The sequence below is a fragment of the Zootoca vivipara genome, chromosome 2 (genome assembly GCF_963506605.1).
Source record: "Zootoca vivipara chromosome 2, rZooViv1.1, whole genome shotgun sequence".
NCBI lineage: Eukaryota > Metazoa > Chordata > Lepidosauria > Squamata > Lacertidae > Zootoca > Zootoca vivipara.
Window position 1 is genome coordinate 12,772,034 of NC_083277.1, and position 23,776 is coordinate 12,795,809.

Genomic DNA, 23,776 nt, shown 5'->3' on the forward strand with positions numbered 1-23,776 from the left:
TCGAAGCTACGAACATGAGTTTGACCAAACTACGGGAGGCAGTGCAAGACAGGAGTGCCTGGCGTGCTATGGTCCATGGGGTCACGAAGAGTCGGACACGACTAAACGACTAAACAACAACAACAACATTCTAGGCCACATCAACTGAATTATAGCGTCCAGATCAAGGGGATGAAGGCAATTATATTCCAGGAACATTTGCAGCGTCACACGTTCCCTGTCTTTGTTTTATGGCCTGATGCTACACATGTTTTATACTCAGAAGTATCACGAATTCAGCTGGCAATTCCAAATAGAAATGCATGCAAGAATGCCACCTTGATTTTCTGATTACAATATGCTGTTTTATTTAAGAGTATTGCTACATCAGGTTCAAAGGTCCTGCTCTAGAAATTAATCTCTAATAACAGTTGTCCAGACTCCAGAATGAATTCGGGAAGCATGGAGGCCAGGTTCAAAGGAAACTCTGGTGCTGTTTGCGCTGGCGAATGCCAGGTATACTGCTACTGGAGCTGGAGGTTCCACTTAGCCGTCACACCTAATATAGCTGCTCGCAATGAATATGTTTCCTTTCCCCTCACCAGCAAATCCTTTCTTAGAACATGCATTTTGGACATTTCGGTTTCTCGATCCTCTCCCCGACCGCCTCGTTTGAGCTCGCTTCCTCTCGTTTTAGTCCTGTCCCTTTAAGAAGCCGACAAGTGGGCGGAGCTAGAATCCCTATGTATTTTTTTTAATAAAGATGTTTGTTTGTTTTACAAAGTAGAATGGGCGTCTCTAACCTTGGTTCCCTCCCTATCTCTACGGTATTTAAGGTCATTGCATGGTCACGTGCTGCCTTTGAAGCCGGCCTTCCTCGTTCCTTTCTCCAAAGCCAGCCAATCAGAGGCCCGCTAGCGGCCCGGGAGTTCCCTCGGGTTGCTACAGTTTAAACCCAACATTCGGTGCCCGCGGCGCGCTTAAAGGGGAAGCTGCCCTGGTGGATGCGGAAGAGGGGATCCTGACGGCCGAAGCGATGGGTGCCAGACGTGATCCCAGGAGGGGATTCTATCCTTGGACCAGGCTGGGCCTCTGCCTACGGCCGGTGCTGTTTCTAGGCCTCTGCTGCTGGCAAACGCGCGGGGTGGCCACCCCTGATCAGGTACGATTGGAAATGTCCCGGGGGGGTCTATGTGTTGGCCGTGACATGCCCTCCCCCCAATCTGCTCCCCAACCTCACAAAACTGGAAGACAAGTCGTTGGGCACTCAGACCCACTGAACCCAACCGGTCCGGTCACGTATTGTGCCTCTCTCCTTTCCCCCGGCATAGCTGCCAAGTTATCCCTTATTTTAAGGGATTTTCCCTTATGCTGAATAGGCTTCCTCGCGAGAAAAGGGAAAACTTGGCAGCTATGTCCCCCGGTCAGGACCGGATGGAAAGCTTTGGAGGCCCTAAACACTTAAAAAAATAGATTATGGTGTGTCTCCACCCTATATGTAAGTAAAAAAACAAACAAAAGAAAAACGGTACTAGAAACGGGGAAGGGTGTGTGTGGAGTATAAGGAAGTTCTGATTTCCCACCCTCCTGTCATGTTGACCTACTTCAATGCCTTTTCTGAAATATCAAGTGTCAAATTATTTCCAAAAGAAATATTTTGTTTGCTTTTTGTGCATGCCCCTGCTTTGCTTGTGCCCTAAGCACATGCTTATTCCGTCTTTTGGGTAGTGGTGGTGGTTGTTAAATATTTTTATACCCTGCCTTTTCCCTGATGGAGACTCAAGATGACTTACAGATAAAATAAGAACAGCTAAAATAATAAAGGGGGGCAATACTTTATAACAATTAATAGATTTAAAAATGTGTGTGTGCACATATTAGTTTTCTGTGGTGGTTCCCCATTTTTGGAATGCTTTTCCCAAGGAGGCTCACCTTTATTACATATATTGAGGTGCCAGGCAAAAACATTCCTGTAAAACCAGGCCTTTGGCTAATTAAACAATCTATGGCCTTTTTGTTTTGTTGGTTGGTTGTTACTATGTTCTGCATTTTTGAGTTTTTATATTGTAAACGGCCCAGTGATTCTTGAATGTGATCTATTGCGTTGAGATTCTCAATGCAATATTCTGTTGCATGGGGTTGGACTAAATGACCCGCGGGGGTCCCTTCCAGCTCTCCAATTCTATGATTATTAAAAACATTCAGACAATCAGAAGAAAAACAGCACTGCAGCCGCCCCCCCATTAATAGCAGTCAGTAATCCAGCGCTTTCCCCCTGCATATAGCCAGTTAAGGTGAAAGCAACGGCCGAGAGTGTAATGGCATCTCTGTGTCCCTCCATATTGTTGGACTTACAGCTCTAGTTGTCCTTGATCATGGGCCATGCTGGTCATAGTTTGAGTACAGCAATATCCAAAGGGCCACAGATCCCCCACCCTTGAATCAAGACATTTGATGGTGCCAGATACTATCTATTTTTGTTTCTGCATTTATAAACCGTGTTTTCTACCCGGAGCAAAGAAGCATACACGGTTCTTCTCCCGCCTCCCCTCTCCCAAGTTTATCCTCACACAACGTTCCTGCAAAGTAGGCTAGGCTGAGAGAGAGTGACAGCACAAGGTTATCCAGGGAGCTTTTTGGTGGAGTGAGGAATTGAGCCTGGATCTCTCCTGTCTTGACTGGCCAGAGTCTACTACAACTACTATTAATAATAAAAAAATATTATTTATACCCTGCCTATCTGGCTGGGTCCAGCCACTCAGGGCGGCTTCCAACAGAATATTAAAATACAATAATCTATTAAACATTAAAAGCTTCCCTAAACAGGGCTGCCTTCAGATGTCTTCTAAAAGTCTGGTAGTTGTTTTTCGCTTTGACATCCGGTGGGAGGGTGTTCCACAGGGCGGGTGCCACTACCGAAAAGACCCTCTGCCTGGTTCCCTGTAACTTGGCTTCTCACAGCGAGGGAACCACCAGAAGGCCCTCAGAGCTGGACCTCAGTGTCCGGGCAGAACAATGGGGGTGGAGTCGCTCCTTCAGGTATACTGGACCGAGGCCGTTTCACTTCATCAGATGTTTACCCTTAATATATACTCGTTACCCTGGCTGCAGAAAAAAGGGTGCTGTGTTGTTGCTTGAAGTTAGATGCCCCCCCAAATTGAATTCAGTGGTACCATTTTGCAATATTGTCCCATTCACCCTGCTTGTGTCCTCTCTTAACATTGATGTTTGCTTTGAGCATCTTGTCTTTCAATAGCCTGCGGCTGAAACCAATTCCTGATTCTTTAGGTGGAGAAATCATAGAATCATAGAATCGTAGAGTTGGAAGAGACCACAAGGGCCAGCCATCCAGTCCAACCCCCTGCCGAGCAGGAAACACCATCAAAGCATTCTTGACATATGCCTGTCAAGCCTCTGCTTAAAGACCTCCAAAGAAGGAGACTCCACCACACTCCTTGGTAGCAAATTCCACTGCCGAACAGCTCTTACTGTCAGGAAGTTCTTCCTAATGTTTAGGTGGAATTAACAGAGATTAACAGTTCTGGGATCTGTTTCACTATCCCATCAGATTTGCCCTTTCACCTCAGTGTCAGGTGATGGTGGTATTCTCTGCTCTTGAAATCTTAAAGCTTGTTTGCTGTGTTAGTGCCAAGCCAGCTCCTTTGGCTCTTTAGCTAGCGGCATCATGAACCTGCAGGAAATGGCCTTCCCTGCTCTCCAGAATCATGTTTGCTGTTCTACCGGTTTCCAGGGTGCACTCTTGAGTATCTGTAAGGTTTTAATGTATTTTTAATCTCTTGTTGGAAGCTGCCCAGAGTGGCTGGGGGAAACCCAGCCAGATGGGCGGGGTACAAATAATAAATTATTATTATTATTATTATTATTATTTATTTCTGGTGGAAAGTTCTCAGGAGAAAGCAGCGGGCGGTTTCTCCCTGGTTGTACCTCTTGGCAATGTGGCCATCTGCTTGCCCTCCTCCTCGATTTGTCTACATATCTGCCCTTCCTTCCTATGTTTTGTGGGAAGGAAATGTCGAGCTGACCCCAGCCTTGGCTGCATTGTTCCCTAGGTACGCAGGCAGTCTTCTGAAGTGCCAAGCAGATGTGAGAGCAGTGCCACGTAGCTGTTCCCAGTTACTGCAACTTTTAAACAAGCTGCGGCTTAGCAATGAGACTGGGGTGGGCAGCTTTCCAAAATTGAAAAATTATACAAAAAGCACACCATCGCTGCAGGCCTTGTCGTTCCTCTTCCCCTGCTTTCCAGGCAACAAATAGGAGATGAGCCTGCAACAAAATGTTGCAGTACAGTGGTACCTCGGGTTACAGACACTTAAGGTTACAAATGCTTCAGGTTGCAGACTCTGCTAACCCGGAAATAGTACCTCGGGTTAAGAACTTTACCTCAGGGTGAGAACAGAAATCGTGTGCCAGCGGCACAGCAGCAGCGGGAGGCCCCATTAGCTAAAGTGGTACCTCAGGTTAAGAACAGGTTCAGGTTAAGAACAGACCTCCGGAACGAATTAAGTTCTTAACCGGAGGTAAAGGTAAAGGGACCCCTGACCATTAGGTCCAGTAGTGACCGACTCTAGGGTTGCGCGCTCATCTCGCATTATTGGCCGAGGGAGCCGGCGTATAGCTTCCAGGTCATGTGACCAGCATGACAAAGCCGCTTCTGGCAAATCAGAGCAGCACATGGAAACGCCGTTTACCTTCCCGCTGTAGCGGTTCCTATTTATCTACTTGCATTTTGACGTGCTTTTGAACTGCTAGGTTGGCAGGAGCTGGGACCGAGGAACGGGAGCTCACCCCGTCACAGGGATTCGAACCGCCAACCTTCTGATCAGCAAGCCCTAGGCTCAGTGATTTAACCACAGCGCCACCTGGGTCTTCTCTTCATGGTTCCACGTGCAACGGCCCTGTCTGCACTAGACACTCAAAGCAGTATCATACCACTTTAAACCGTCATGGCTTCCCTCAAAGAATTCTGGGAAGTGTAGTTTGTTAAGAGTGCTAGGAGTTGATAGGAGAACCCCTGTTCTACTCTAAGAGCTGCAATGCCCAGAGTGGTTTTAACCAAGCCTGCTGATACTTCCCTGTTTCACCATTTCGGCCACCTATGCACTGACACTCAGAAAAAGCCAAGGTTACAGGTAGGTAGCCGTGTTGGTCTGGATCGAAGTAAAATAAAAAAATTCCTTCAGTAGCACCTTAAAGACCAACTAAGTTTTTATTTTGGTATGAGCTTTCGTGTGCATGCACACTTCTTCAGATACAGTGAAATGGAAGTTTCCAGGCACTTATGTAGAGAAGGGGTGGGGAGGGGTGGGGATGGGGAGGGGGGATCACCCAGAAGGGTGGTGGAAATGGGTGATTGACTGACTGATAGCTGTTGATGACCGCAAACGACTGCAAATGGTTTTGCATGAAAAAGCAAGGGTTGAGATGGCTGAAGATCGCTTATCATGTATAATGAGATAAGAACCCGATATCTCTGTTCAAACCAGGTCCCTCCATGGTTTTGAGCTTGGTGATAAGTTGCAATTCAGCAACTTCTCTTTCCAGTCTATTTCTGAAATTCTTTTGTAGTAAGACAGCTACTTTGAGATCTTGTATAGAATGTCCTGGGAGATTGAAGTGTTCTCCTACTGGTTTTTCTGTCTTCTGGTTCCTGATGTCAGATTTATGTCCATTTATCCTTTGGCGTAGGGTTTGGCCTGTTTGTCCAATATAGAGAGCTGAAGGGCACTGTTGGCATTTGATGGCATACACAATGTTAGAGGATGAGCAATTAAATAGTCCTGAGATGGTATGTTGGATGTTGTTGGGGCCAGTAATGGTGTTGTCTGGGTGTATGTGGCAGCAAAGTTGGCATCTGGGTTTATTGCAGGCTCTGGTACCAGTGTCCATGTTAAGTCTGGTGGTTGTATTATTGTGGGTGAGGAGTTGTTTAAGATTGGGTGGCTGTCTGTAGGCAATGAAAGGTCTTCCTCCCAGAGCTTGAGAAAGGGAGCTGTCATTGTCCAGGAGAGGCTGTAGATCTCTGATGATGCGTTGTACTGTTTTAGCTTGGGAGCTGTATGTGATGACTAGTGGTGTTCTGTTATTTTCTTTTTTGGGTCTGTCTTGCAGCAGGTTCTCTCTAGGTATCTGTCTGGCTCTGTTGATCTGTTGTTTAACTTCATCAGGTGGATATTTTAGTTCTAAAAAGGTTTGCTGTAGATCTCTTAGGTGAGATTCTCTGTCTGTAGAGTTGGAACAGATGCGGTTGTAACGTAAGGCCTGGCTGTATACGATGGATTGTTTGGTATGTTTGGGATGGTAGCTAGAAGCATGTAGATATGTTTGTCGGTCAGTTGGTTTTCTGTATAAGGTGGTGTCTATACGTCCATCCTGTATTTTTATAGTAGTGTCCAAAAAATGTATTTCTTGCATAGATTGGTTCATTGTTAGGTTGATGGTGGGGTGAAAGTCATTGAATGTCTGGTGGAAGGTTTCCAGGGTCTGTTGTCCATGTGTCCAGATAATAAAAATATCGTCAATGTATCGCAGGTACAGGAGAGGTTTGAGTGGGTAGGAGTTAAGGAAACGTTGTTCTAAATCTGCCATGAAGATGTTGGCATACTGTGGGGCCATGCGGGTGCCCATGGCTGTGCCGCTGATCTGGAGGAACAGGTCATCACCAAATTTGAAGTGGTTGTGGGTAAGGACAAAGTGGCAGAGTTTGGTAGCAAAGTCCGCTGTGGTTTTATCTGAAATGGTGTTCCTTATGGCTTGTAAACCATCATTGTGTGGGATGTTGGTATATAGAGATTCCACATCCATAGTGGCTAGTATAGTATTGTTAGGAAGATTGTTCAAATATTGTATTTTCCTCAGAAAATCTGTGGTGTCACGTACGTAGCTGGGAGCACTGATAGCATATGGTTTCAGAACAGAGTCCATATAGCCGGAAACACCCACTGTAATGGTGCCAATACCTGAGATGATGGGGCGTCCTGGGTTTCCTGGTTTGTGTATTTTGGGTAGAAGATAGAAAGTTCCTGGCCGAGGTTCCGCTGGTGTGTTTGTGAGGATCTGTTCTTGGATGTGTAGGGGTAGCTCCTTAATAATCTTGTTCAGTTCTTTTTTGTATGCTTGTGTGGGGTCTGAGTCCAATTTCATGTAAAAGGCAGTATTGGAAAGTTGTCTGTGGGCCTCTTGGATGTAATCAGTTTTGTTCATGATGACGACAGCTCCACCCTTGTCTGCCTCTTTAATTATAATGTCTGGGTTGTTCCTGAGATTTTCTATGGCTCTCCTTTCAGCATGGTTTAGATTTTGTTGTAAGCGATGGTGTTTTCTGGTCACATCCGTTTGGATTCTGTGGCGGAAGCATTCGATGTACAGATCTAGTGTGGTATTGCGTCCATCAGGAGGGGTCCATGTGGAGTCCCTTTTTGTGTAACTTCTTTTCGGTGGTAGTTGGTGGTCAATGTTCTGTTCATTGATGCGTTTGGAGGGTGATGGTTGTTCCCCAGTAAGTTGAGAGGTGTTGTGTTGTGGGGATGTAGTTTGTTCTACTTTGTCTTGTTCTTGTGTGTGATGAAAATACTCCTTCAGGCGTAAACGGCGGAAAAATGCTTCCAGGTCCCCGCAGAACTGAATCATGTGTTGGGATTTGGCAGGGCAGAATGATAGTCCCCGTGAAAGGACGGATTCCTCAGCTGGGCTGAGTGTTTGCTGTGAAAGATTGACAATGTTGTTGATCTTGTTTTGATTGGTGGCCTGTAGGTTGGAAAGGTTGCAGAGTTTTTTATTTTTCTGGTTCTTCAGTAACTCCAGTTGAGAGTGGTAAATGGTTTGTTTTTCCTTGTGGAACTTCTGCCAGGCCGGGTGATTCCTGATGGAGTTCTCCAGTGCAGAGAGTTCCTCCTTTATTAACTTCTGTTTGGAATACAGAACGCTGATAAGATGTTTCAGCAGTTTCTTAGATAAAGTGTGGCATAGTTTTCTGGCATAAAGCCAGAAAAAGCCAAGTCGCTGTTGGCATAAAAGACAATGATGCTAACACTCTGCAAGTTTTCACAAATGGAAGTGGGGACAGGATATTTCGCAATACCTTAAGGAGTGGGGTGGGATAGTGTTGTGTTTGTTATTATGCAGGGTTTTTGTTTTTGCAGTTTTTATACCATAAACCGCCCTGTGATCCACAGATGAAGGGGCCGCATATGAATTTAATTGATTAATTAATTAATTAGCATAATGCACATCTAAGTTCCAGCGACTTTTGCATGAGAACGGTTTAACCGCATGCCCAGCTTGGCAGCCAAGCAGATCGTGATCACAGACAAGAATCTGGGCTGTGAAATCAAATCACTCTTTATGTGCCGCTTGCCTTATCAGGCTTCTGTAAAAGAAAGCTATTCAGCCAAGACATAAAAAGCATTGATGCATAACTTGTTTACTCCAGTTAGATTTAATGTGGCTTTTAAAAATTGGAATTTGTGTGTGCTATCATAAGGCAATAGGCGTGGGAATGGGGATAAATAACTTTTTTTAAAAAAAAACATATTGGAAGGCGAATTCTGTCCTTTGAAGAAGCATGGAAGCCCTACTGTCTTTTCTGGGGTGGTCAATACCTTTGTTGTAAACCTACAAAAACTTGGTCAGGATCCAGCCACAGTAAAGCATTTTGAAGCCTCGCTGATACTGAACGAGAAAATCTTAGCAGCAACCGCAGGATGCACATGTGCTGAGCGCTGGCTGTATTGTTAGGGACGTCTCATGGGAATATCTTATACAAACATATACCCTTATACAAAGAGTCAGACCATTGTTCCATCTAACTCAGCACTTCCTACACTGACTGGCAGCAGCTCTCCAGGGTTTCAGGCGGGGAGTCTGAGCCTGGATTGAACCCGAGACCTTCTGCATACGATCTCTACCCCGAAGCTACAGCTCTTCCCACCTAATGCTGCCCTTTCAGATTTCCCAGAAGGGCGATAAGAGGGCAGGGCTGCAAGGCGGCAATATTTCCACGCTTCAAAGGTCCAAAGGCAGTTCTGCACGTGCTGCAGAGGGAGGCGAAGAGCAGAGGGTCTCATCAGCCTGGGAAGGAGAACTCTGGCCCTAAACCTCCACTGCCTTGCGGGAGATCTTTAGGAGAAGAAAAGACTAAGGAGTAAACCTTACATAAATCCGGAACGGAGTCCCTAAGACGGTTGGATGGCGCTGGTGCCAAATGTCTTGCTCTGCTTTCCTTTGGACCACATCAGTGAGGACAAGAGGGGAGTCTTGTGGTCTGAGCAGCCCAGGGCCTCCATACTTGTGCCCAGGGAGATCCCTTTGGTACTGGGAATGCAGTGGTTTGACTTCACCCCCGGAGGCACACTCCATTGTCTCTTGAGACAGGTGAATGCCCTCGCTCCCTGTTCCTCCATTGAGAAGCATGTCAGGGGAACAGGCTTATCAAGAACTCTCTTCCCTGACATTGAACCTGACACATTCCAGGTTTAGGCAGGGAGGAGGCCGATTTAGTCAAAGGACACACACAGAGAGAGAGAGAGAGAGAGAGAGTCATGCGCTCATTTGGAGCATGACCATCGAGGCAGGACGCAGAGCGCTCGCCTCCTAGCTTCACTGCCAATGAGTCATTGGCACCTCTGATCACATGCCTGGCAGAAAACAGCAATTGTGGGACCGGAAAATAGCAGGGAAACGGCACAGGATGTGTAAGAAGGCGTGGAGAGCTTCACATTTGCTAGCACACTGTGCCCTGAGTTAGCACATTGTGCAAACCCCATCGTTCTGCCCGGACACTGAGCTCCAAACCCAAGGGCCTTCTGCCGGTTCCCTCGCTGCGAGAAGCCAAGTTACAGGGAACCAGGCAGAGGGCCTTCTCGGTAGTGGCACACGCCCTGTGGAACGCCCTCCCACCAGATGTCAAGGAGAAAAACAACTACCAGACTTTTAGGGGAGACATTTGAAGGCAGCCCTGTTTAGGGAAGCTTTTAATGTTTAATAGATTATTGTATTTTAAAGTTCTGTTGGAAGCCGCCCAGAGTGGCTGGGGAAACCCAGCCAGATAGGCGGGGTATTATTATTATTATTATTATTATTATTATTATTATTATTATTATTATTATTAACTAAAGCAAGAGGTGCTTTGCTCTACATTTTAAAATGTGTGTTGACGTTAGTGCCGTCCTGCCCCATGCTTGGTTTATGATCGTTGGAAGGTACCCTGAGCATCATCTAGTCCAGGCATCCCCAAACTGCAGCCCTCCAGATGTTTTGGCCTATAATTCCCATGATCCCTAGCTAACCGGACCAGTGGTCGGGGAAGATGGGAATTGTAGTCCAAAAGATCTGGAGGACCGAAATTTGGGGATGCCTGATCTAGTCCAGCCCCCTGCGATGCAGGAATATGCAGCTGTCCCTTGCAGGGCTCAAACCTGCAACCTTGGCGTTATCACCCTGCCCTAACCAGCTCAATGTGATTTTACGCTGTGAAGCACCCTGGGATCTGCAGAGGAAGGGTGGTTTGCGAATTTAACTAATAATACCAATATATATTCACAGGCATGCCTCTGGCAGTGGACGTATAACACAACTGTTAGGGTTAGGAGACTGGTTTAAAGCCATTTCCTCTTTTATAATTTTTATTAAATTTTCTGTTTTACAATTTAAAACACTCACTTTACATCCTTAAGATATCAATGACTTCCCTTCTTCTCTTTCCATGGTTCATTTTGCATACCATAAATCCCTGCATATTTTACAAAAACTCTACCAATCGGTTTTCCATTATTGCATCCATCAAAACTTGTTCACACTGTTGAATTTATCTTAACGCTGCCAGCGTTTTCAGCTGTACACAATTATTTCCCATATATTCAATAAACGTTTTCCAATCTTTTTTAAACATATGTTCTTCCTGTTCTCTTATTCTATATGTTAAGTCTGTGAGTTGTGTATATACTCTCAGTTTAAGTGGCCATTCTTCTTTGGTTGGGACCTCGCTCTTTTTCCATTTTGGGGCTAACAAAACACAGGCCACAGTAGTAGCATACATAAATAACCTTTTTCATCACATGGGAATTTCTATCTGAATTATCCACAACAGAAAGGACTCTGTTTTTTTTTTTTGGCAAAGTACTTTTAAACATTTTCTTCAATTCATTATGGATCATTTCCCAATACTTTTACAAGTCCACCACATATGAGTTAACGTTCCCTCCACCTCTTTGCATCTCCAGCACTTACCTGATTCAGTCTTATACAGGCATCCCCAAGCTTCGGCCCTCCAGATGTTTTGGACTACAATTCCCATCATCCCTGACCACTGGTCCTGTTAGCTAGGGATCATGGGAGTTGTAGGCCAAAACATCTGGAGGGCCGCAGTTTGGGGATGCCTGGTCTTATACATCTTAAAAGCCTACTCAAAGTTAAATACCACCTGTGACTCATTTTCAGGTAGCTCCCCTTCAAAGAATAACATGCTGCAAACTTCAAGTCACTTTCCCAGAGTTTTCCCCAGAGGTTAAAATCTATACTGTGACTCTTGAGAGTCCCATGGACTGCAAGAAGATCAAACCTCTCCATTCTGAAGGAAATCAGCCCTGAGTGCTCACTGGAAGGACAGATCGTGAAGTTGAGGCTCCAATACTTTGGCCACCTCCTGAGAAGAGAGGACTCCGTGGAAAGGACCCTGATGTTGGGAAATATTGAGGGCACAAAGAGAAGGGGACAACAGAGGACGAGATGGTTGGACAGTGTTCTTGAAGCTACGGACATGAGTTTGACCAAACTGCGGGAGGCAGTCAGTGCAAGACAGGAGTGCCTGGCGTGCTCTGGTTCATGGGGTCACAAAGAGTCGGACACGACTAAACAGCTAAACAACAACAACATATCTATTGCCCGGTGTGTTCTTGAGGCCTTAACAAGCTCGTCTTTTGTTTCCCAATCTAATAGCAAATTACAGTGATGCCTCGCAAGACGAAATTAATTCGTTCCACGAGTCGTTTTGTATTGCGAAAATTTCGTCTTGCGATTTTCCAATTTAAACAAATCAAAGCAACAACAAAAATGCAAAAAAAACCGTCTTGCAAAGCACGGCCATAGAAAAATTCGTCTTGCGAGTCAACAAAAAGATCACAAAACGCTTTCGTCTTGCGAGTTTTTCGTTGCACAAAGCATTCGTCTTGCGAGGTACCACTGTATACATTTTGGAAAATAGTTTCTCTTTGGTTTTAAGGTTTAAAGGCATTTCCCTGCCTCCCACCACATCCTAGCAACCCGGGGCGAGGCATTGGACCATTTCAGGAAGGGCCGTCTTAAGCACCTTTGGCGCCGTGGTGCGACAGATCCCTCCGCCGCCCCGTTTTCCAGCGCGACGGGCGGGTGTTTGGGCGCAGCGCGGTCGCCGAGAGCACTGCTGCACGGCGGGCGGGCTTGCTGCGCGGCGGAGCGGCCGGTGGACGGGCAGGCGCGGCTGCGTGGCGCCCCCCCCTGGTGGGCCGGCGCCCTGCGCCACCCAGCCTAGTCAAAGAGCTGGTCCTGATTTCAGGGTTGAATTGTTTCTTGGCCATTGCCCCCCCCGCCCCCCATTCTTGCTTTGATTGGGCTAAGCTTACAGGGGTCAAAACCTGCGCCGCGCACCGAGCCCTCGCTTTGGCCAATGGCTGTGTTGTGTGTTCCTGCGGGGGATGTTTGAAAAACCCGTTCTCCCTCGAAAGTCCCTTCTGGTTTTGTCTCTCGGCAGGTGAAGCCCCTGATCACGATGGAACAGTTGCTGTGGGTGAGCGGCAGCGTCATTGGGGAGGTGAACACCTTCAGAGTCCCCCTCATCGCGGCGACGCCACAGGGCACCCTTTTGGCCTTCTCCGAAGCCAGGAAGCACTCTGCCTCCGACATTGGGGCTAAGTTTATAGCCCTCCGCAGGTCGCTGGACAAAGGTTTGAGGGGAGAATGGAAGGGGAGCAAGGCCTGTGGGGAGGGGGTTGGAAGAAAAGGGTGTTCACAGACCCCTGAGGAGCAGAAAGTAAAGGTAAAGGGACCCCTGACTATTAGGTCCAGTCACAGACGACTCTGGGGTTGCGACACTCATCTTGCTTTACTGGCCAAGTGAGCCGGCGTACAGCTTCCGGGTCATGTGGCCAGCATCACTAAGCCGCTTCTGGCAAACCAGAGCAGCGCACGGAAACACTGTTTACCTTCCCACTGTAGCGGTACCTATTTATCTACTTGCACTTTGACGTGCTTTCAAACTGCTAGGTGGGCAGGAGCAGGGACAGAGCAACGGGAGCTCACCGTCATGGGGATTCGAACCGCTGACCTTCTGATCGGCAAGCCCTAGACTCTGTGGTTTAGACCACAGTGCCCCCCACGTCCCTTGTGCTGAAGCACAATTTCAGGGGAGGACGAAGGTGGGCTCCTTGTTTATTTGTGTGTGTCTTAAGGGAAGCCACCTGCTTTTAAACTTTTTTTAATTTGCTGCATTTATATCCCGCTTTTTTCCTCCAAAAACAGCATAACTGGTGCTTCCCTCCTCTATTAATCTTTATTATTATTATTATTTATTACAGTGGACCCTTGTGTTATGTTACCTTCGGGTAACGTAACTTTCGGGTTGCGAATGTGGCAAACCCAGAAGTGTATACTTCCGGGTTTTGCCACACGTGCATGCGCAGAAACACTCTGCGTGATTCGCACATGCGCAGAAGCGCTGTATCACGCCATGCATGTGCAGAAGCGGCACCTCATGTTGCGGAATTTTCGGGGTGCATAAGGACCCCCGGAATGAATTAAGTTCATATCCGGAGGGTCCACTGTATTATTTTATTTATAGCCAAGGGGGGATTCGAACCCTGATCTCCCAGGTCCTCAGAGTCACAGCCTCTTAACCCACCTTACAGGGTCGTTGTAGGGATTAGTGGGGAGGGTGAACCATGTACTCCTTGGAGAAACAGATGGGATATGAATGCAACAAATAAGCTCTTCTGCTTAGCTGCTTAAGGAAGCCGGAGGGCCCAGCCAGATAGAGACATCAGTCGCCAACATGGCATCCAGAGATCTCCATGTAGTCACAATTGGGCCCACGCCGGTCGCAAAATGCGCTTGGCTAATTTCTAGCACCGCCGTGAAAGCTTATGCCAGTGTCTGCCAACCTGGCACCACTCAGGGGCTTTGGACTACAACTCCTACCAGCACCTGGCCTGCACGGAAACTTCTGGAAGGCGGCAAGTTAGCAAAGGCAGGCACACGCCTCACATGTGCCAGAGTCTTGTGCGGCGCCTCAGACGCGTTTCTCATAATAAAGAAATATAGCACTGCCGGCCTGTCTCTTCCAGGCGCCACCTGGACCCCGACTTCCTTCATAGTTGACGACGGTTCCCTGCAGGATGGCCTCAACCTTGGGGCGGTGGTGGTGGACTCTGAAAAGGACATTGTGTTCCTGGTTTATACGCTCTGCGCTCACTACAACAAATGCCCCACGGCCAGCACCATGATAATTCGCAGCCGCGACGACGGCATCACATGGAGCATCCCCCGGAACCTCTCTGAGGAGGTTGGCACAACCATGTTTGCCCCGGGACCAGGCTATGGCATCCAGGTAAGCGACCTTTAAAGGCCTCAACGGCCTCGGCCCAGTATACCTGAAGGAGCGTACCAACATTGTTCTGCCCGAACACTGAGGTCCAACTCTGAGGGCCTTCTGGCGGTGCCCTCTCTGTGAGAAGCTAAATTACAAGGAACCAGACAGAAGGCCTTCTCGGTAGTGGCACCCGCCCTGTGGAACACCCTCTCTCCAGATGTCAAGGAAATAAACATCTATCTGACTTTCAGAAGGCATCTAGGGAAGTTTTTAAGGTTCGATGTCTCACTGTGGTTTTTTTTATAAAAAAAAATTAAAAATTGTCCAGTAGCTGTTAGAATATCGGGGTGTAAAGCCCTATATTCTTTCTCTAGCCTCTGGCTTCGGTAAAGAAGACAGCAAACAATCGTAGCTTTTAACTACGTTTATTAGGGAGCGATGGTTAAGTGCAGGCATCCCCAAACTTTGGCCCTCCAGATGTTTCGGACTACAATTCCCATCTTCCCCGACCACTGGTCCTGTTAGCTAAGGATCATGGGAGTTGTAGGCCAAAACATCTGGAGGGCCGCAGTTTGGGGATGCCTGGTTAAGTGTATTCACCATCACTCTCATTCAATCAGAAGTGAAAGTAGAAACAGAACAAAGAACATCACATGACAGGAGATCAAGTTACACTGTCTCCTGTGTGTGGGGAAGTTACAGCAGTCTTATAATGTAAACAATCAGTCACATGCAGTTTTTTTTCCTTACATAGGATTTATGCTAACAGTAGCACCTTGGAGACCAACTAAGTTTGTTCTGGGTATAAGCTTTCATGTGCGTGCACACTTCTTCAGATACACAGATACACTTCTTCAGATATTTTCATATTTTGCTGTAAGCTGTACAGAGTGGCTGGGGAAACCCAGTCAGGTGGGCAGCAAATAAATCATAATTATTATTAATAATGTGAACGACAGGTTTATGGGTAGTGTTTTGAGGGAGGGAGAGAAAGGGAGGGAGAAAGAAAGAAAGAGAAAGAAAGAAAGAAAGAAAGAAAGAAAGAAAGAAAGAAAGAAAGAAAGAAAGAGAAAGAAAGAAAGAAGTTAGTTTAGTTAGTTAGCTAATTTAATAACCATGGCTGTGTGTCTTCCATGATTCCACAGGTATGAAGTGTGCTTTATCCAACAGTTTAATTTAGCCTGTAAACCACGTTGAGATTTTCCTTTAAAAATTTATATATATATATACACTGGCACGGAGACAATTTAAATTAATTAAATAAATACTAAATGTTCAACTTTTGGAGAATCTCAACTTTCGTTTAACAAAAGCGCAAGTTCCTAGACCTCATTGCTGCTGGAGATATGCTCAACAGCCCATGGCAAGTTTGTGGCTACGTGTTGCCGCTTCCACTCTGCTCAGCGCTTCCGGTGGTAGCCAGGAAACAAGGCTCTAGAACCCTCATCCAGAGGGCTGTAGCAGTGTCGTGTGCATGCAAGGATAACGGCAGGGAAAGGGCCTAACTCCCACTCGGTCACCTCTGCCTTTCAGAAACGTTATGAGCCCAAGAAGGGGCGTTTGATCGTTTGTGGCCACGGGACGCTTTTGCGGGACGGGATCTCGTGCCTCCTCAGCGACGACCACGGCTTAAACTGGCAATACGGGCGGCAGCCGTTGCACGGGATCCCTTATGGCAAGGAGAAGCTGCTCAGCGACTTCAATCCCGACGAATGCCAGGTGGGTGTGATCCTGAGCTTGAGGGTTTGCTACAATGCTGCAAGCACCAGGGACGAAACAAGCAGCTAGTTGCTGCGTTGTTTGGAAGCCCTGGCTGCGGTAAGCAGAATCGTAGAACTGTAGAGTTGGAAGGGACCCCCAGAGTCATCTAGTCCAACCCCCTAGAAAAAAAGCCTTGAAGCGATTCACAACCATAATAAAAGTGTGTGGCATTTTTAAATGGAGCCAAACTCAGTCCTTCTGCACAAAAATCTGCTCCAAGTTACCCCCGATGCCCATTTAAGCTGTGTAATTTAGGGGAGCAAAATCATAGAATTGGAAGGGACCCAAGAGTCATCTAGTCCAACCCCCTGCAATGCAGGAATCTCAGCTAAAGCATCCAGGACAGATGGGCAGAAACCCGGCTTGTTCCATCTTCCATGTGACAGCCCTTGAGCTATCTGAAGATGGCTATCATAACCTCCTTTCAGGGTCCTCTTTCCAAAGCTGAACATACCCAGTTTTAGCATCTGTTTTTAAAATGTTTTTTTTTCCTTTATTGATTTTTTTACAGATTGCAGAAATAAAACATAGATGTAAATAAAATGACAGTTGTGATTATTTCAATACACTTAAATCCCTGATATATATATATTTTCCCCCTTATCCCTCCTTTTTCTACATATTGTTTAATGTAATTCACAAATAATTTCCAATTCTATTCCTTCCCTTCCTCTCCTATTCCTTTAATTTCATCATGCTTAATCGCCAAATTGTAATATGAAATCATTTCTGGCTGCCAATCTTCTTTGTTTGGTATTTTTTGGGTTTTCCAATTTTTTGCTACGAGCACACTGGCTGTTACGTTTTTAAAATGTCAAACAGTGCGAAGGAAGCGTTCCTAAGAATCTTCCCTGGAAATCTTTGGAATAAAGGGTGGTATGTAAAATGGCGTATAAATAAAGTAATTAATTAATAGGGGAGTGGAGCCATTGGAGCGGAGCCCTCAGAACAGAGCTAGGGAACGTCCTGGTTCCCCTTCAAAAATCTGCCCTTCTCTCACCTTCCCTCCCCAAATTACCTCCTTGCAGCCCTACGAGCTTCCGGACGGCTCCGTGGTGATAAATGCCAGGAACCAGAACTTCTACCACTGCAGTTGCCGCATTGTGGTTCGCAGCTACGATGCCTGTGACACCCTCCCGCTGGAGAACGTGAATTTTGACGACACCTTGGTAGACCCCGCTGTGGCTGCCGGAGCCCTGGTCAAATCCGGCCTCGTCTTCTTCAGCAACCCGGCCCATGAAAGGCAGCGTGAGTGAGGAGGAATCTGTGTGTGACAGGGAGAGAATGGGCTCCGTGTGGCTGGAAGAGGGGCGGCTTTCAGCAGACAACACGGCAGACCCGGTTCCTGGGTCGGGACAGATGTTTCCAGCCTCTGCTTACAAAACTGATGGTGCAACTAGGCCTCCCAGGTTGAGCCTCTTGGGCTTGCCGATCAGAAGGTTGGCGGTTCGAATCCCCACGACGGAGTGAGCTCCTGTTGCTCTGTCTCAGCTGCCAACCTACCGGTAGCAGTTCGAAAGCATGCCAGCGCAAGTAGATAAATAGGTACTGGTGCGGCAGGAAGGTAAACTGTGTTTCTGGTTTCCGTCACGGTGTCCTGTTGCGCCAGAAGCAGTTTATTCATGCTGGCTATGTGACCCGGAAAGCTGTCTGTGGACAAACGCCTGCTCCCTCGGCCTGAAGGTGGAGATGAGCGCCACAACCCCATAGTCGCCTTTGACTGGACTTAACCATCCTTTACTTTATAACCTTTACTTTATAACCGCTGCACTTCTAAATTGAAGAGTGCTCTTGGTTGTAAGGTGTTGCCAAAGAGAGAGGAAAGAATGCAAGGTTTGACAAAAGGCAAGAAAACAAATGCCACCGCAGCCCTTCCTTTTATTATTATTATTTCTTAAATTTGTATACCGCCCTTCATCCGTAGATCTCAGGGCGGTTCACAACATAAAATCACAATATAAAAAACACAAAATACATAACAAAAACAAAACCACTAACACCCCCCCCCGCCATCCCACAACACACTTAAAAGGGCACTGGATTTTTGCCATGCATTTTTTTAATCAAATCAAATTGCTGTGATTGTTTTTATTATCTGAAGAAGTGTGCATGCACACGAAAGCTCATACCAAAATAAAAACTTAGTTGGTCTTTAAGGTGCTACTGAAGGAATTTTTTTGTTTTTATTATAATTAGTGGATTTCCAATAATAATAATAATTTTATTATTTGTATGCCGCCCATTTGCCTCGGTTGCCCCAGCCACTCTGGGCAGCTCCCAACAGAATATTAAGAACACAATACAGTGGTGCCTCGCTAGACGAATGCCCTGCTAGACGGAAATTCCGCTTAACGAAAGGATTTTCTGATCAGAGGTTGCCTCGCTATACGACGAGGTTTTCTATGGCCACCGCTTTGTCGTGCGAAGCATGGCCATAAAAACCTCTGATCAGAAAATCAGGGCATTCATCTAGCGAAAGGGGAACCAGCTGTAGCAAGGGAAGAAGGCAAAGGAAGATCAGCTGAGAGGCGCTGACAGCGCCCCTGACAGCTGACAGCGCCTCTCAGCTGATCTTCCTTTGCCTTCTTTCCTTGCTGCAGCTGGTTCTCCTTTGTGTTCCGTTGGTCTCTGTCCCAGCAGAGACCAGCAGAACACAAAGAGGAACTAGCGGGGGAGAAGCGGAGGGGGGGAAGAGGAACGAAGGAAGGGAAAGCAGCCCTTTCTCTTCGTTCCTTCCTCTACCCCCACTGCCGACAGAAAGGACAAATCCCGGGGTTTGGACAAGCTGCAAGTGCTTCCCCGAACCCCGGGATCTGTGCAGGCTCAGCAGCAGGGGGAGAAGAATGATTTTGTTCCTCTCCCCCTGCCACCGACAGCTTCGTCTGATCCCCGCTGTGTCGGGCGGGGTGAGGGGAAAGCGGAGTCCGCTTCTCCCCCCCCCCCACCCAGCAGAGCCGGCATTAGGCGGCGAAGGCAAGCGGACGGGCTAGGTGTCCCCCACTTGCCTTTGCCGAGGAAGCCTAAGCGCAGGCGGGATGGGGGGGAAGCGGAGGATCTTTCCTCCGCTTTCCCTCCCCCATCCTGCCCAACACATCGGGGATCGTAGGGGGCTTCTCAAGCCCCCTACGATCCCCGCTGTGTGACAGGCAGGATGGGGGAGGGAAAGCGGAAGATCGGCGGGCGCTGCTTGGGGAAGGCAGACGGGCAGGTGGCAACAGCCCGTGGAAGCTCCGGGGCTGTTGCCATTTCCCTGCCTGCTTCCCCAAGCTGAAGCGCCCGGGGGACGGAGCCGAATTGCAGCGCGGGGGGGGGGGGGCTTTGCCGTTTACCTTCCCCGAGCTAAGGGGGAGGCAAACGGCAAAAAGCCCTCCTCCCCTTCTTCCCGCCACCGCCAAGCCAGTCCCTGAGTCAAATTGCGGTGTGGCGGGGGCTTTTCGCCGTTTGCCTCCCCCTCGCAACGCCGCAATTCGGCTCCGTCCCCCGGGCACTTCAGCTCGGGGAAGCAGGCAGGAAGATGGCAACAGCCTGGGAAGCTGCGGGCTGTTGCCGTCTCCCTTCCTGCTTACTCGAGCCGTAGCGCATCGGGGGACAGAGCCAAAGATCGGCGGGCGCTGTTTGCAGGGGTTGAGAAGCCCCGCAAGCAGCGCCCGCCGATCTTCGTGTGACAGGCGGGGCGGGGGAAAGGCGGAGGAACGATCCTCCACTTTCCCCCCACCCCCCGCCTGTCACACAACACAGATCTGAAGATCGGTGGGCGCTGTTTGCCAGGGTTGACAAGCCCCGGCAAGCAGCACCCGCTGATCTTCGTGTGACAGGCGGTGGGGAAGGCAGGCAGGCAAGAGAGCAAGCGCCTGCCTGCCTGCCTGCCTGCCTGCCTGCCTGCCTTCCCCGCCGCCAGTCCCCCGGAGCCCATAGGAACACATTGATTAAGTTTCAATGCATTCCTATGGGAAACCGGGACTCGCTAGACGAAAAATTCGTTACATGAATTGACCCGTGGAACAAATTAATTTCGTCTAGCGAGGCACCACTGTAAAAGCAAAGCCATTTCGCTACAATGGTATGTTTTGCGTGTTCAGTTAACCATTGTAGTGTAGTTGAATAGGTGCTATCATTCCAGTGCTGTCAGCGTGCACATGTTCCTTTGTTCCTTTAGTGTTTTACAAAGAGTTAGGTGCCTGTCTCCGAGGCACTTGAAATCTGGTACAAGGAGGAACATAATGAAGGGAAGGACAGGGGTGAGAAAATCTTACTGTAGCGCGGCCATAGGTTGGAATTCTTGTATTGTTTATACATTTTATGCCTTAGTATTGGCTGTGATTGTGGTTAAACAAAATGTGTGTTTTCCCATATAGCTTGGAGCAGGGTTTCCCAAACTCGGGTCTCCGGCTGCTGTTGCACTACAGCTCCCATCATCCCTAGCTATCAGGAATGATGGGTACTGTAGTCCAAAAGACAGCTGCAAACCCAGATTTGGGACACACTGGCTTGGAGAGCTCAAGCCTCCCACCTCATGGGAATAAGAGGTTGAGGTCCTGTTGTGTGAGGGGCAATAGCTGTCAAGTTTTCCCTTTTCTCGTGAGGAAGCCTATTCATCATAAGGGAATTTCCCTTTTAAAAAAAAGGGAGAACTTGACAGCTATGGTGAGGGGGTGTTTACTGGCTTGCTTTGCTTTTGTTTATTATATATTTTGCGTCTTCCTTTTGTATTTTCATGTTGCAAACTGCCCTGTGATCTCTGGACGAAGAGTGTTGCACAAATACAATGGATAAATAAGCAAAATAATGATAATAATGATAATTTATTATTTATACCCTGCCCATCTGGCTGGGTTTCCCCAGCCACTCTGGGCTGCTCCCAACAGAATATTTAAAACAATAAAAACTTCCCTAAGCAGGGCTGTCTTCGGGTGTTTTCTAAAAGTCAAGATACTTGTTTATTTCCTTGACATCTGATGGGAGGGCGTTCCACAGGGCGGGCGCCACCACCGAGAAGGCCCTCTCTCTGGTTCCCTGTAATCTCACTTTTCGAAGTGAGGGAACCGCCAGAAGACCCTGAAAGCTGGACCTCCATGTCCAAGCTGAACGATGGGGGTGGAGACGCTCCTTCAGGTACAGTGGTACCTCGGGTTACAAACGCTTCAGGTTACAGACGCTTCAGGTTACAGACTCCGCTAACCCAGAAATAGTACCTCAGGTTAAGAACTTTGCTTCAGGATGAGAACAGAAATCACACAGTAGCGGTGCAGCAGCAGCGGGAGGCCCCATTAGCTAAAGTGGTACCTCAGGTTAAGAACAGTTTCAGGTTAAGAACAGACACCCGGAACGAATTAAGTTCTTAACCAGAGGTACCACTGTATACAAAATCAGCCCGAGGCCTAGTTGAAGAGGAACTTTTTTGTCAGGTGAACACGACCTTACACTCTCTTTCTCCCCTCTGGCCTAGGGGTGAACATGACGCTGCGTTGGAGCTTCACCAATGGCTCTTCGTGGTGGAAGGAGCCCCTGCAGATCTGGAGCGGTGCCAGCGGCTACTCCTCGATGACGTCCCTGGACGGGGCTGCCCCGGAGGATGCTCACAGCCTCTTCATCATTTACGAGAAGGGGCGCTTCCAGTCCACTGAGAGCGTCTCCGTTGTCAAGATCAACATCAACGGGAAGCTCTGACCGCACTTTGGGGCCCTCGGCCGTCCCCTCTCCCCATGTGCCTTGTAGTCACACTTGAAGCTCTGCGACTGCTGGGTTAGGATAGAAGGGAATTCGTGGGGAGAAATCAGCAACGTTGGGTGGGAGGGCCCGGGGCAGCGATTTGAAGGGCATTTGGCAGAAAATACTCTCTACAAGCCTCCCTAGTGGGCAATGCAGGCCCAAGCCATTCCTTTCCCCCACAGTGACGTTGGGGCTGCCGTTCTACCTCAGAAAAACTCCTGATTTTAGATGCTGCTATTGAATTTCTGGACAGGTGGAGGTTGCGAAGGCGAGGGGGGTGGGGTGGGGAGGTTGGAGAGAGGAAGACTGATGACGACGAAAGTAGACTGATGAAGAAGCACGCGATTAATATACATTGGTTTGTTTTTTAAGTGGGGTCAACCGGAAGGAGGAAAGCCGGGACGTTTTGCGATGGATTAATAAATTTATTGATGCACCTTTCACCTATCGTCTCTGTCAAATTTTAAAAACTTATTTCTAGTAAGAAGGAGCACCCAAGAACTGGATGTAAACAGCCAGGCAGATACCCCTGGAAAGTTCACAAGCTGGCCACTTCCTGTCGTTGATCCCCGGCATCCATAACTTGAAACCTGGGGCTCCCATTTATCCATAGGAACATAAAGTGGTACCTTGGTTTACAACGGACATCCCCAAACTTCGGCTTCCAGATGTTTTGGACTACAATTCCCATTTCCCCCGACCACTGGTCCTGTTAGCTAGGGATCATGGGAGTTGTAGGCTAAAACACCTGGAGGGCCGCAGTTTGGGGATGCCTGGTTTACAACCATAATCCGTTCCGGAGGTCTGGTTGTAAACCAAAACAGGTTGTAACCCAAGTCGCGCTTTCGCCAATGGGGTCTCCCCCCCCCCCCCAAAAAGGGTTGTAATCCCAAAAAATGGGTTGTAATCCAAATAAAGGGAGAGGGACATGCACTTCCGGGTTTGACGTGGTTGCAATCCATGGGTTCCCAAACTAAGGCACGGGGGCCGGATGCGGCCCAATCGACTTCTAAATCTGGCCTGTGGATGGTCTGGGAATCAGCATGTTTTTACATGAATAGAATGTGTCCTTTTATTTAAAATGCATCTCTGGATTATTTGTGGGGCCTGCCTGGTGTTTTTTACATGAGTAGAATGTGTCCTTTTATTTAAAATGCATCTCTGTGTTATTTGTGGGGCATAGGAATTCGTTCATATTTTCCCCCAAAATATAGTCCGGCCCCCCACAAGGTCTGAGGGACAGTGGACCGACCCCCTGCTGAAAAAGTTTGCTGACCCCTCCAAAACAGTTGCAAACCAAGGTTGTTGTTTAGTCGTTTAGTCGTGTCCGACTCTTCATGACCCCATGGACCATAGCATGCCAGGCACTCCTGTCTTCTACTGCCTCCCGCAGTTTGGTCACACTCATGTTCGTAGCTTCAAGAACACTGTCCAACCATCTCGTCCTCTGTCATCCCCTTCTCCTAGTGCCCTCAATCTTTCCCAACATCAGGGTCTTTTCCAGGGAGTCTTCTCTTCTCATGAGGTGGCCAAAGTATTGGAGCCTCAGCTTCACGATCTGTCCTTCCAGTGAGCACTCAGGGCTGATTTCCTTCAGAATGGATAGGTTTGATCTTCTTGCAGTCCATGGGACTCTCAAGAGTCTCCTCCAGCACCATAATTCAAAAGCATCAATTATTCGGCGATCAGCCTTCTTTATGGTCCAGCTCTCACTTCCATACATCACTACTGGGAAAACCATAGCTTTAACTA

The 23,776-nt window shown here is 47.9% G+C and overlaps 1 protein-coding gene across 1 annotated transcript; it reads left to right on the forward strand.

Annotated features, from left to right (window-relative positions):
* Positions 1–882: 882 nt before the first annotated feature.
* NEU1 (neuraminidase 1) lies at positions 883–23,353 on the forward strand. Its single transcript, XM_035107147.2, has 6 exons — positions 883–1,141; positions 12,722–12,914; positions 14,310–14,572; positions 16,088–16,273; positions 17,344–17,563; positions 21,762–23,353. Exons 1-6 carry the CDS (start codon positions 1,016–1,018, stop codon positions 21,980–21,982), a joined length of 1,209 nt encoding a protein of 402 aa, XP_034963038.1. The 5' UTR covers positions 883–1,015; the 3' UTR covers positions 21,983–23,353.
* The last annotated feature ends 423 nt before the right edge of the window (positions 23,354–23,776 follow it).